Raw genomic sequence first — 14,155 nt, forward strand, 5'->3', positions numbered from 1 at the left:
ATCTGAAAATGGCAAAGCAAGTAATGGCCTAAACTAACATTAGAAGATAATATGCTCCACTACGAGTAGAGTGATGTCATTCAGTGCAATGGTTAAGACCCAGTTAATACGTACTCGGATATGCCGGCTCAAATTGTGGGAAATATTAAGGAGCAGCACTTAATTTGGTCAATAAGAAACATAAAAAAATTGCTACTCTCTTGTGGTAGAAAAATTATTTGAAGACTACTGATTCCAGTTCAACCATTTCTCAAGTATGTTACCATAGACAAAAAATGTAATCTGTAAAATGGGAAGAATAAGATTTTCTTAACCTATTTTTTGGGAGGAGGTGATTATTGTGCAGATCAAGTGAGATAATGTATTGAATATCAGTTTGTGCACTTGGAGTGATGGATACCACACAGACAATGATGGATACCTCTGTGGGTTCCCTTGCCTTTTCTTCATGGTCATAAAACAGCTGCCATTTGTTCAGAATCACATCCATGCCCAACCAAATGAAAGACCAGAAATGCCGCCCTTTTCTCAGGAAAGCAAATGCTTTCCTGTAAGTCACCCAACAGACTTAGATATAATTGGCCCTCTTAAATGTTTTAAGACTGCAGATTTTATTATTACAGCAAGATTTTATGGACTGCTTGCTCTACTCATTTCTGCACATTACCAAAAAGCAAATGAAACACCACATGACTTTGAGAAGGGCTATCATAACTTCTCATGAGCTACGCATGGACAAATATTGTTTGAGTAATATTATTTAGTTAATTATAATTAACATATATCAGTTTCAGGTGTACAACATAATGATTCACTACTGTATACATTTCGAAATGATCACCACAATAAGTCTAGTTAATATCTATCACCTTACAGTCACAAATGTTTTTGTCTTACGATGAGAACTTTAAAGATATACTCTCTTAGTAAGTTTCAAAAATGAAGTAGATTATTATTAACTTTAGTTACCATGCTGTATATTAGATCCCCATAACTTATTTATTTTATACTGGAAGTTTGTATTTTTGGCCCCCTTCACCCGTTTTTCCCACTCCCCACCTACTGCCTCTGGCAACCACCAATCTACTCTCTATATCTATGAGCTCAGTTTTTTTGTGTGTGTTTTGTTTTTTAGATTCTACATATAAGTGAATATTATTTTGCAAATAACATGCGGTTATTGCACTGAAATTTGGCAAGTGATGTGGATGACTGAGCACAGTGGTTAAAAGCAAAACTTGGAGTGAAACTTTGATTCAAATTCTGGCTCTACCATTAACTAAATGTATAACTTTGGACAAAGTATTCAACACTCCTGTTTCTTTCTATGTAAAATGGGGGTGATAAAAATGGGGTTCACCTCATAGAAATGTTTTAAAGATTAAATTGTAACACACGTATACTGCTTAAAAAAGTATTTGACACTTAGAGAGTGTACAACAAATGCTAGGTCTCATTAATTTTAGGCTAGGAAATATCAATTTGATCAATACTCATGATATGACTTAATGTGATGAGAAATTTATTGATTAGATCAATCTCTTAGGGTATAGAAACCTAGACGTTCCCCCATGGTTGCTATGGAACCCCATCTTTATTCTCTGTCTGGTCCACTCTGTCCCCACTCCTGTGTCTTTGTATGCCATCTCAGTTTAGCCACTCACTAGCTAGAATGCATGACTCAGCGTTCTCTGTTTTCTCACAGAAATCCAATCACACTTGTTATTTGGTAAAGTGGTAATTAAATAAAATGTTTGAGAGGTGACGTAGAATGACCACACTATGCACTGCTGTGGCCTTCCAGTAGTTCCAGCTCCACCTCTCATGCCCCTCAGTGTAGCCATGCCTCTACCCTGTCCCATCAGACAAGGTTGCCTTCCAAGCCATCCTTAGTCATCATGGGGAAAAACCAAAACAAACACAAACAAACAAAAAACATTTATTACTCTTATATAACTCATACCTTGAGCAAATACATAAAAGTCAACATGAGACCATAGATAGCCATTAGGAAATATTAGTGACTCCCAATATATATGTAAGAACAACTACATTAAAAATGTTTTTGTTTCTAGATCTTATCTATGCTCAACCCTAGGACCTAAAGCAAAAAATAATATCCCTTTCCCTTGACCCCACCCCTGAAATGCTGTTTGAACTTTTATTGCATGTGTGTGTGTATATCACAGCAGTCATTAAATTTGCAGGTACCTCAATTTGGCTAGAACATGTATTCAACAGGTGCCATTGAACATCCTCAGAAGTGGGTTCTATGTAATAAGGAAATTTAACATATGTTCACGTTCTTAAGAAGCTTGCCAAGGAGTAGTGCAGAGAAATGATCACAGGCAATGAGCAGATGGATTGAGAAGCTTTAAAAGTCATAAATCTGAGGTTAAACCTATAATATATATTAGCAACTCAATTTTGTATTAAGTATAGCAAATCTTAAGATAGAGGACTGGAATTGGGGGATAGAATCACTTGTTGGACAATATCAGTAAATAGTACTCATTGGCATTTTCTGTGGAATATGAAGGGAGAGTTCCAAGTTGATATTGTCTAGAATCAAATGATAAAAGGCTTTGGATCCTGCATGGGAAGAGAGTTGGCTTCTTAAAGTGGCTTTTTTTGCTAGTTTCTGCTCCCTCCCCCCACCACACACCACCAAATGGTCAATAACTTGTCACCTTCTCATTCTCTTATGGAATATTAGGGACAGGAGCATGAGAATTCTGACATACTGTCTGATGGAAATAAACATTTAGGTATAAGGTTTATGTATAGCTATACATAAATATCTTTGCCAAACATCAGAAGAGGTGAAATATTAGGACTCATGCAAACATTTTCAAGTGTAACTCAGGTCTCCGATAAAATAATCTCCCGCAAAGCATCAATCCATCACTCTTTCAAAGAAGGTACCCTCCCCATCCAATTACACCATGCTGCCTATTGTGAAAATCTATAGGCTTGTCAATTACATTTCTCTGTCCCCAGAATGACTGATCAGGATCTGATCATGCTGTCTGGCATGAAATCTAATCGTCTTTGATTATCTGCTTTTCCAGATTTGTTTATAAACTGGAAAAATCTACAAATTGCAGACCATCGGTACATAACACTATGCTAATTAATGCAGGCATTCTGCAAATCCATAAACTCATTACCTCTAAGTAACTAGTTTCTTCAGGATGCCCCTAACTGGGATTATCCATGTAAACCAAATGAATAGAAACCAAATGAAGAATTGTTTCTCTGAGGGGTGAATGCTCCCAACAACCTTCTGGAATGTTAAACCTCTCTGTCAAAGAGATGACCTATTAGCAAGAGGTCATTTGGATCAATGCTACAAATGTTCCTTACCCTCCAGGTCATCAATGTATTGATCCCATTATGCTAATTTGAAAATTTGTATTGCTTTTGTTAAGAGCTTAATTAAGGCTTTCCAGTGTTGGCAAACTCAATTTCTAAACTCAGTGCACATGCTTTATGATACTTGCAGAAAGAATACTGTACATAAGTTCAAAAGTTCTTTGATGCTTTCCGGTCGTTTCCATTAGAAAGCCTGGGGAATGGGCAATGTCATATACGCTATGAACCATAATATTCTAGGATGATGGGGGCATCAGATTTAATGAAAAGAAATTAACTTCTATTGGAAAGGAATTAACTTCAGGGAAGGACATTGACTTCTTCTCTGTGATAACATTTACTAGGATCCAGAAAGCTGGTGTCTTGTAGTATCTGTAGAGAAGCCAAAGTAAATCTACTTCTGGTTCATGGATATGTTATGTTTGGCTCTTACAATATATTTTGTAATATATGAGCCATCGTGTTAGAATCAAGAAATAGTATACTAAAATACACATCCTTGGCTTCTCGTGAAAGATGGAAGATCTATTTATACTGGTAGCAATCGTCTGAACCTGACTGGCGGCTGTACATTCGTGCAGGTTGTGTGATCTTCATTTCGTATAGTCGCCACCACTTCCCCATACATAGTGACACGGATGCTAAATACTCCATAAATTTGAAGACCATTGTGATATGTTGAAAGCAAAAGAAGTGTTTTGTTTTGTTTTTAGGAAAAATTAGTTCATTATTTTTTTCTATGTACTATCATTATTTTTTTAAAAAAATATTTGTGTCTCTATCTAAAGTGGGAAAACAAAAGGAGACGGAAAGTGGTAACATTTTTTTAAGAAAAATGAGAGTGAGCTCATTCCTTCATGGAAGTGAAGAACAGTTCCTTGTCTTTAATATGCAAGTAATGCACATGGATGTCTTGCACTCAGCACCACTTCAGTAATTTATGTTACCTCCCTGGCCCCCAGGACCATTTGAGTTTGCAACGGCTGGTGTAGGGAATGCTTTTTTCTATCTTATTTATTAAACTATTCTACATTAGGAGCACTTAGCTCATCAAAAATGTTTTTAAATTTCTCTAAGTGACAAAAGCATAAATCCAAGAGCAATTTGTCACTTTTATAAGCCCAGAAAATACCAAACTGACTTCCTCATAAAGATCCTGTCATCAGTTAAATGGATAAACTATTAGGTTATGAATAAAAAACAGCCCCACACTTAGGAGTCTACTAATGTGCTGACTGCTTATAGAAACCTAGACGTTCCCCCATGGTTGCTATGGAACCTCATCTTTACTCTCCTTGCCTGGTCCACTCTGTCCCCACCCCTGTGTCTTTTATGCCATCTCATTTTAGCCCCTCACTAGCTAGAATGCATACCTCAGCCTTCTCTGTTTTCTCACAGAAATCCAATCACGCTTGTTATTTGGATTGATAGACCTCAGTCATGACACCATAAGCACCAGCTATTCCACAATGTATGCATACCTATGACACCTCATTCATCCGATATCAATGTTTTTTACAACTATAACCTGGGAAGACCTAGCAGTAGACCATTGTATATGCCATAGTACACATGGGCAGGTAGTGGATAGATTGGATGGTTGGGTCAACTTATATGGTGGTTAAGGTGTGCACTGAACATCTCTACAGAGCATGATTGATAAAAGAGGGGAAGCCTGTGAATGATCTCCCCCACAGTTACACAAACAATGGTCCTGGATGTGGCCAAGCTTATATAACTTAGGACCCCTCACTTCTCTGGTTCCAATACCCTTTCTTCTGATTCAGTCATAAGATCTTTCTTTGTTAATCTGTTTTTCTTTTGAGTTTTATATAAACTTTGAGGAACCATTTTATGGCAAAACATAAATTTGAAAACCACTGATACATGATTTAGTAAAAGAGATATTTTTAAGATATTTTTTTTTTCAGATTACTAAATAGCTTTTCCTTGAGGTTGCCACAATTAACCAACAGGAAGAAAATAAGTTACCCTACTCTTCTCTTAAAACCTCTGTGAACATATTTCCTTCCGATCATTTTTCATTTTTTACAGCATATATATGTTTACTTGTGATTTCATTTTGTTTTATAAATTTATGATAACATTTAGCATATAATTTTGCATTTAGATCTTTCATGCATTATGAGCATTTTCTTTGTTTTCATTAGCACGAATTATGACTTTTAATGCTTATGTTATACTAAATCATATTGTTGAACCAGGATTTATTTAAACAAAGCTCAATTAATTGGAATATTGCTTTAGCATATTTTTTCTTTTTTTTTTTTTCAAGGAATATTTATTAGGCCCACACAGTTTCTATTTAATCAACTCTACCTACCTTTGTGGGTTCTTCTCTCTTATCTACTTTTGGGTCATTATCACTAGATATGATAAGAATTTCTGTTTTTATTTTTTTATTTTTTTAATTAGTTTCAGGTGTACAAAGCAATGTAATAGTTAGACATTTAAACCCCTCATAAAGTGATAACCCACCCACCCCCAAGCTACTACCCATCTGGCATCTTATATAGCTATTACAATACCATCGGCTATCTTCGCTATATTGTACTCCACATCCTGTGACTATATATAGCTATATATTTAGTTATAGTTGACATTCAATGTTATTCTACTTCAGCCCCAGGTGTATAATGCATTTGTCAGGCATCTACACAATCTATATTGTGATCCATCTGATAAAGCCAGTGCCCATCTGGCACCTTACATGATCTTTACAACATTGTTGATTATATTCCCCATACTGTATTAACTACCAATTTGTATTTCTTAATGCCTTCACCTTTTTCACCCTGACCCCAACCCCATTCCCAACTATCATCCTGATAGATCTAGTACCTATCTGGCATCATACCTAGTTATTACAATATTATTGACTATATTCCTTGTGCTGTACCCTATATCCCCAAGACTACTGTATAACACCCATTTTTTTCTTCTTAATCCCTTCCCATTTCACCCATCCTTAACAACCCCTCCCATATTAAACAAGTCCCTCTAAGAGTCCTTGTAGTACTGGTTTGGTGGTAATGAACTCCTTCAGCTTTTTCTTGTCTGGGAAGCTCCTTCTCCATCCTTCGATTCTAAATGACAGACTTGCTGGATAGAGCAATCTTGGTTGTACGTCCTTGCTTTCCATCACTTGGAATATTTCCTGCCACTCCCTTCTTGCCTGCAAAGATTGTGTTGAGAAATCAGCTGACAGTCTTCTCTGCACTATTCCAGCTTCTCACACAATGGGGGGATTCCTTAGAAGGCGGGCTTCTCCTCTGCTAACAGTTCGCCTGGGTCACAGGGCGCCACGTCCCTTTAGGTGAATTCAGTAGTGAGCTGCTTCGTCTTCCCTGTCTGCTGTGCAGGGAGTCCTTTGTGGAGTTATAGCTGGTTAATTTGTTATAAATTCCAGGGGAGATTTCCAGAGGCTCACCTCATGCCACCATTTTGATGACGTCTCAGCTGACAGTCTTATGGGGGCTCCCTTGTAGGTAACTAACTGCTTTGCTCTTGTTGCTTTTAAGATTCTCTCTTTGGAAAAAAAAATATATATATATTTCTTTGTAGTTGACCTTTGGCATTTTAATTATGATATGTCTCAGTGTCTGCCTCTTTGGGTTCATCTTGTTTGGGACTCTATGTGCTTCCTGGGCTTGTATGTCTATTTCCTTCACCAGGTTAGGTAAGTTTTCTGTCATTATTTCTTCAAAAAGGTTTTCAATTCCTTGTTTTCTCTCTTCTTCTTCTGGTACCCCTATGGTGTGAATGTTGGTACACTTGATATTGTCCCAGAGTCCCCTAAGCTCTCCTCAATTTTTTGGATTCTTTTTTTCTTTTTGCTGTTCTGGTTGGGTGTTTTCTACTATCTTATCTTCTACATCGCTGCTTGGATCCTCTGCTTCATCTGACCTACTGTTGATTCCCTGTAATATATTCTTCATTTCTATTATTGTATCCTTTATTTCTGACTCATTCTTTTTTATGGTTTTCATCTCCATTTTTATGCTTCCTATCTCTCTGTTGAAGTTCTCCCTGGGATCATTGAGCATTCTTATAACTAGTGTTTGGAACTCTGTGTCTGATAGATTGCTTATCTCTGTTTCACTTAGTTCTTTTTCTGGAACTTTGTTCTGTTCTTTTATTTGGGACATATTTCTTTGTCTCCCCATTTTAGCTGCTTCCCTGTGTTTGTTTCTATGTATTAGGTAGATCTGCTATGTCTTCCGGTCTTAGTACAATGGCCTTATGTAGTAGGTGTGCTGTGGGGTTCTGTGGCACAGTGTTTCTGAGCCACGCACTGCAGGTTCATCCCTTGTGTGGGTTGGGTGTGCTCTCCTCTTATAGTTGAGCCTTGGTTGATAACTGCACATCAGTGTGAGGGACTGACCCTTGGGCTCACTGGTTGTGGACTGGCCTTAACTACAGTGGAAGTGCTGTAGTGCAGGAGCTGACCCTATGGGTCCAGGTTGTTTTGAAGATGGCCACTGGGGGCACCAGCCCCCAGTGCAGGGGGATCCACTGTAGGCCTACTTCAGCCACAGCCCATGCCCCACCCATGGACACCCAGAGGGAGCCAGAAAGAAATCTGCAGATGGCTACCACCCATGCTGTGCTTGGAAGCACCTTGAGAGGCCAAGCTCTGACCTAGACCAGTTGCCACTTGTGCTGGCTTAGGGCTGCTCAGCCAGAGGCACAGGACACACTCAAGCCAGATGATGCTTGTCTGGGTTCTGCAAACCTTTGAGAGTTTAGGAAAATCTGCGGCTTGAGCCAAGGCAGGTGGTCTGCATGAAAAAGCCTCTGGAAGCAGCCTGGGTATGCCGGAAAGTTGGGTGTGGTGAACTAACAGCAGAGACTCAGAAATGGCGACTGCCTGTGTTCACACACTGGGAAGGGGGAGGACTCAACAAAGAAACAATGGCCTCCACCAGCTCCCCCCGTCCAGGAGAAAGCTTTCTCTTCAGGCCACATCCCAAGCCAGACAACTCAATTCCCCACCATTTGTCCCTCCTACCTTTTCAACTGCTGTCCCAGCACTGGAGCGCAGAGCAAGTGATTCTGTGGTGGGTAAGTCCACATGCTCCTTTAAGAGGAGCACCTGTGAGTGCAGCAGTACTGTCTCACTCAATCACAATCTCCCCTGGTTTTCACAGCCAGAAATTATGAGGACTTCTCTCCCTAGCACTGGAACCCTGGGCTGGAGTGGGGCTGGAATCTCTTGTCCTTCTAGGGAATGGTGAGGGATCCCCACAGCTGAAATAGCCCTCCTGATCTTTAATGGTCACATGTGGGTGTGGGACCAGGCCGTTCCACATCTCTGCCCTTCCTACCAGTCTGGAGGTGGCTTCTTCTGCACATCCTTAGTTGAAAGGCTTCAGTTCAGCTTGATTTTAGGCGATTCTCAATAATGGTTATTTTGTAGATTAGTTGTAATTTTGATGTGGTTGTGAGAGAAGGTAAACACTGTTTTTACCTACTACTCCATCTTGGTTCCTCCTAGCATATGTTTTCTTATTTTTGCTTTTTCTTTTTTGTTTCTACCAAAAATAATTTATTGTGGTTAAATTTTTGTTTGTAGCTCTAATATTTTCCTTTGGTAAATTCCTGAGATAATTATAAGAACAAAAGCCATTATCTTTAAGACTATCAGATGGAGTAAGTACTAGTGTCACCGGAGAGTGGGCACTTCTCGGCTATGTCCAGGTTCTTGGCATCTCAAGCAAAGAATTGAATGAGAGAGAAATAAAGTGGTGAAAGAGTAGTTTATTAAAAGACATGGTACACTCCAAAGAGTTTGGCGTGGACCCTGAGCAAAGGCAAGGATCAAAGGCCCACGGGTGGCATTATTAGGAGAAAAGGTATACTCCAAAGAGTTTGGAGTGGGCCAAGCAAAATAAGAGGTTCAAAGGCCCTGAATGGCGAGGACTTGGAGTTTTTCTCCTTTTTTCCTCTACAATGGGCTGTTCCTTTCCGGGCGTGGGACCACTTAATTGACACCTGTGATTGGCAAAAGGCTATTACCTTATCTTTTTGGACTGTGCATGTTCCTTCCCAGAATTCAGTCTGTTATAATGATATTAATGAATTTCCGGGCGTATGTATGATAGAATGAGGCCCAGGTGAAATGAAGGTCGTTGTGGCCTTTCCTGCGCAGGTGTGAGTGACTGGTCTAATCCAGTCGGGTGTTTTGTACCCATTTGTTTCCTTATAAGGGAGATAATTACAGTGAGAAGGGGAAGTTGTGGGCAGAGAAGGGGGGGTCTTCTATGGGTGATGTTCCACGTGCAGGATGCAGAAACCCGATGCCTATCACTAAATGCCTGCCTTGTTTTCCTCTTGAGAGATGTGATCCCCATAAAATCTCTATGGGAAACTGAGGGACAGGAGGTCTTTTCTTCTTTATCTGCTTCCTGCTGGGCAGGGGCGTAGAGCTGTACCTACCTATTGGGAGATTCACAGAACTTTCACCCTATCTGATCTCAGATGAGAGGAAGGGGTCTCGAGATCCACCTGGAAGACCATGTTAGCTTCTTTGGTTGCAACTGGCAATCTTAATGGGGTATCATCTGTATCCCCAAGTCCCCTGAATGAGGAAAAGTAGATTTTAATTAATAAATCTGTTTGCTCTATAGAGCTTGTGGCCATTCAACCAGTCATTTAGGTGGCCTAGAGCTGGGCCCAGAAAGGGTTGGAAAGATCATTAGACTTTAATGATTACAATCAACAAGTATACTGGCCTGGGGGAATGTTAAAACTTATTTGGTCTCTGGGATGGAATTATCCAGTTAGGTTCAGAATGTCTTGGGGGATATTGGGAAGTCACGAGCTTTTAAATAGTTATCTCAAGCAGGGGTGAGAGACATTCTGTGATTCAGGCTCGGAGCAATCTTTAGTCTAGGATCCAGAAACAAATTAGAAGAGTAATCAAAGCCAGGGGCTAAAGAGCTAAGAAACTAGGGAAAAGAAGACTTAAAATTTCTGTAGTGAGGTGGCTCTCCCATATCACTAGTAAGAAAATTAAAGCAGGATGGGTGGAGTAAAGGGGACTTGCTGTACTAGAAGGTTGTTAGGCAAGACCTCTCTGAGGAGGTAATATTCGATCTGAGATCTAAATGAAAAAATGGGATTGATCCATGGAGACACCTGTGGGAAAGTCCTTCTGGGCAGCAGAATCAGCAGGTGTTGAGGCCCAGAGGTTGGAATTTGCTTTGAGCTTTCCAGAACAGGAAGGAATCCAGTAGGACTGGAGTGGAGAGAGCAGGGGGTACTCTGAGGATCAGAGGTAGAGAACTGATAGGGGTCTAGATCTCAGAAGAACTTTGTTAGAACAAAATTGCAAATACTTACCAAGGCTAAGTAGGATTTGAGGCTATTGAAGGATTTCAAGCTCGAAAGTGACATGATCTGATCTCTTTGTGGAGAATCAACTGTAGAGGCAACAATGGAAGCAGTAGACAGCCCAGTTAGTTAAGAGGCTATTGAGGAAAGGCAACAATGGTGGAGCAGTGATACAGGATACGTCCATTCTCTGCATTCTTGGCAAAAATGAAGCCAAACTACCTGCATATGTGTGTCTGTGTGTATAATTTTAATCGTTGCTATTTTGACAGGGAAAAATATATATTGTTTAACTTTTTATTAGTGGTGTAGAATATTCAATTGTTTAATTGCATGTGTTTTCCCTTTAATGAACTGTATACTTTATGGGATATTATCTAGGATGGGATTTTATTGTTAACTTAGATGAGATATACACACACACACACACACACACACACACACAATGATTTTTGAACTATTCAGATTATTATTTCTCAGATTATCATATTAACCTTTTATCTATCAAATAGGTGGCATTTCCTAGTTTGTTGGTCACTCAATTATGTGTATGATTTATTTTTACATAAGTTTTTAATTTGAAGCCAAACGTCTACCTGATGGTTGTGGCTTTAATTTCTTCTGGGCCAAGATTTGTAAAGGAAAGTTTTCTTTGATGTCCAGGTCCTAGGATTTCTTTGGTTTCTATCTCCAGGGGAACTGCCATCAGGGCTCTTTCTGGCCAGTGAACTCACCAGGAATAATTTAGTTATGGACCAGGGCCAAACTTTCTGGACTTCATGACCAGCTGTTTGTGGGGGGAGTGTGTGTGTGGTGGGGGAAGGCAGGAGATGACTGAGGTGGGGACATAAGGGAACAGCTTTCTAGGTGCTACAAATAGCACAAGTAGGAAATTAACAATCAGAGAGCCAGGCAATTTCTGATCTGAATTTCTGAGCCAGTAGGAAAATAGTGAAGGACAAAGCTCTTCAGACCTACTTTTAGAGACCAATTTGTTCTTTCCAGTGACACAGCAGTAATGGTGATTTTAAAAATCCAATCCTATTGGCTTTACAGTAAGTGTTTCATCCCAGATATTGGTGACAGTATTACTCCCAGCTTTTATTTTCAGGGGGTAATGTGCATTTAGTTGTTTATTTTCATCGTACCCATTAAATATAAAATCCATGAAAGAAGAAACTATGCTGGTTTTGTTTACTTAAAGAAAACCATGCTCGCTTTACCCAAGTCTCAGGATGAGCTCTGATGTTCAATATATATTTGAATACTTGTCAGATGAATAAATGAATGACTGAAATATGCAATGTTAGTGGGGAAAAGGGGATATTTTGTCACAGACTGGTGGTCAGATGCGATTTAAAATTGGTTGCACTCTCCTACTTTGTTAAACAGACCGGTACTGTTGGGTTCTGGGTCATCAGCAGTCCCAGGCATCCAGCTAGAACATGGTGATGCCAGCAGGGGCTGCCGGGATTGGTAGTCAGCGTGCTTCTTACCTTTCGTGGCTCTGTATCAATTGCTTTCTCAGCTCTTCTTGATGTTTTAAAGCAGTTCTCAGTTCTCTTTTTTTGGCTATTTGGTATCATTTTCTTTTCTAAAATTGACCTTGTCTAGGGTAGATTTGGGATGGTGATGATTTGTGGTACACTAAACTCTCATTAATGGGGTGGTACTTGAGGTGAATATCATTATAAAGGATCATTATAGGTTTTCTTCTGGTAAGTAAATCCCTTTTTATAGAGGCCAGTAATTCCTTATAAACTAAATTGTTATGTAACAGATGCCACTTGTTTTTTTGGTGATAAATTAGAGTTCTTTAGATTTAAACATGAAACGAGGCATTTTATTGTAAAACCAACTTTCAATTATCTCTGCTAATGGTAGGCAGTGTATGATGGAAATGTCCCCCGATGCCTATGCTTCTGTGTGATGTCTCTTTGGTGTAGTCACTGCCCTTGCTTTCTGTGTTCAATTAGTTTTTTATGTGACTGTTAAATGACTGTGTGTAACATATGCTGATAAATAGAGTTAAATGGTTACTTTCAAATAAGAGATGTGTCTATAGCTACTATAACGGTGCGAGAGAGTGCACATGCCATTTAGATGTGGAAGCAGACGGCAAAATGAGGAAAGAAAGCAGTTAGTTCAGGTGAAGACTGGTCTGCTTGACGAGATAGGGGAGCTGAGGGTGGTGCACCCCAACTTGGGGGAGACTGAGGATCTAGGGAGCAGAAGGTTCTGTCTGTATCCTCTTCCGGTGTCTATAGAGAGAGAAGTTTGAACCAAAGATAAGATTAGAATGGAAGTGGAAAGAGGAAAAGAGATTCTCCAGGAGCAAGCTACAAAAAAAACAAATCAGAGATGAAACCAGCCTATACTCAGAGGCTGTGAGAAATGAGCTCCTCCAGAACAAAGGATGGGCCTGAAATGTGTGGGGCATCTAGCCCAGCCTAAGTGTCCATTAAATCACTGAAAGAGTGACATAAATGATCACCAAGGAAACCTACACCCAAAACTAGGGAACATTGAGATTTGCCCAAATGTGTATTACATTAGCCTTTTTACATGGTCACACCTCTATTAAAATTTGTTTAAATGTAAATATATTGACTTCAAACCTTGTTTGACAACATAATATCTTCTCAGCACAAAATACAAGTTCTGCATAATGTGTCGATCTTCTGAGCTCCATTTTGCACTAGTTATTGAAACATCATCATCCGAGTTAAAATGAACTATAATGAAATGACCTAATTGCAGTCACCTCTTTTGTCTCTTCCACTGCATTTTTAGAAAATGGGTCAAAGTCAGTAGGATATTTATGTCCTTTTCCTGCCTCCAGTTTATTAACTTGAGTATTCATTTCCTGACTATACTAAGTTTACTAAATAAAAGGGAGGGAATATGGAGTAGAGAAAAAGGTCATTGCTATTGCTCTGTTCGGTACATCTCTCTCCCACACCAGAATTGCTCACCTTCTAATTCCACAAAGAATTTTTTGTTTTGTTTTTGTTTTCTAATGACTTGTAAAGTTCACATCCTTTTCTCCCTCTAGGTGGAATGGCTGAAGAATGAGGAGCCCATTGACTCTGAGCAGGATGAGAACATTGACACCAGGGCTGACCATAACCTGATCATTCGGCAGGCGCGGCTCTCGGACTCTGGGAATTACACCTGCATGGCAGCCAACATTGTGGCCAAGAGAAGGAGCCTGTCAGCCACGGTGGTGGTTTATGGTAAGACCAATCCTAAGGCCACGAATGGACAGGACAGGGAGGGCGGAAAGCAGAGTAGTAGAGGGATGTGTGTTTTATTAAAATTTTAACTTTTAGAGCTACACGGTCATTCGGAGGGGGAGGGGGTCCTCCACTCCAGTGCTCTCCCCTGCCTGTCCCATTTGGCAGGTGAGAACACCTTCCTATTG

The 14,155-nt window shown here is 39.7% G+C and overlaps 1 protein-coding gene across 11 annotated transcripts in view; it reads left to right on the plus strand.

The window, feature by feature from the left end:
• UNC5D (unc-5 netrin receptor D) overlaps positions 1 to 14,155 on the plus strand; it is a 505,454-nt gene that overhangs the window by 362,321 nt on the left and 128,978 nt on the right. For all 11 annotated transcript variants that reach the window (XM_019748156.3, XM_074329668.2, XM_019748157.3 and 8 more), the window contains exon 5: positions 13,787 to 13,967. In XM_019748156.3, coding sequence (XP_019603715.1) covers positions 13,787 to 13,967 — 181 coding nt within the window. The remainder of the gene's footprint in view (positions 1 to 13,786; positions 13,968 to 14,155) is intronic.

This window comes from Rhinolophus sinicus, chromosome 16, assembly GCF_057876585.1.
Source record: "Rhinolophus sinicus isolate RSI-liver-muscle chromosome 16, RSI-T2T, whole genome shotgun sequence".
NCBI lineage: Eukaryota > Metazoa > Chordata > Mammalia > Chiroptera > Rhinolophidae > Rhinolophus > Rhinolophus sinicus.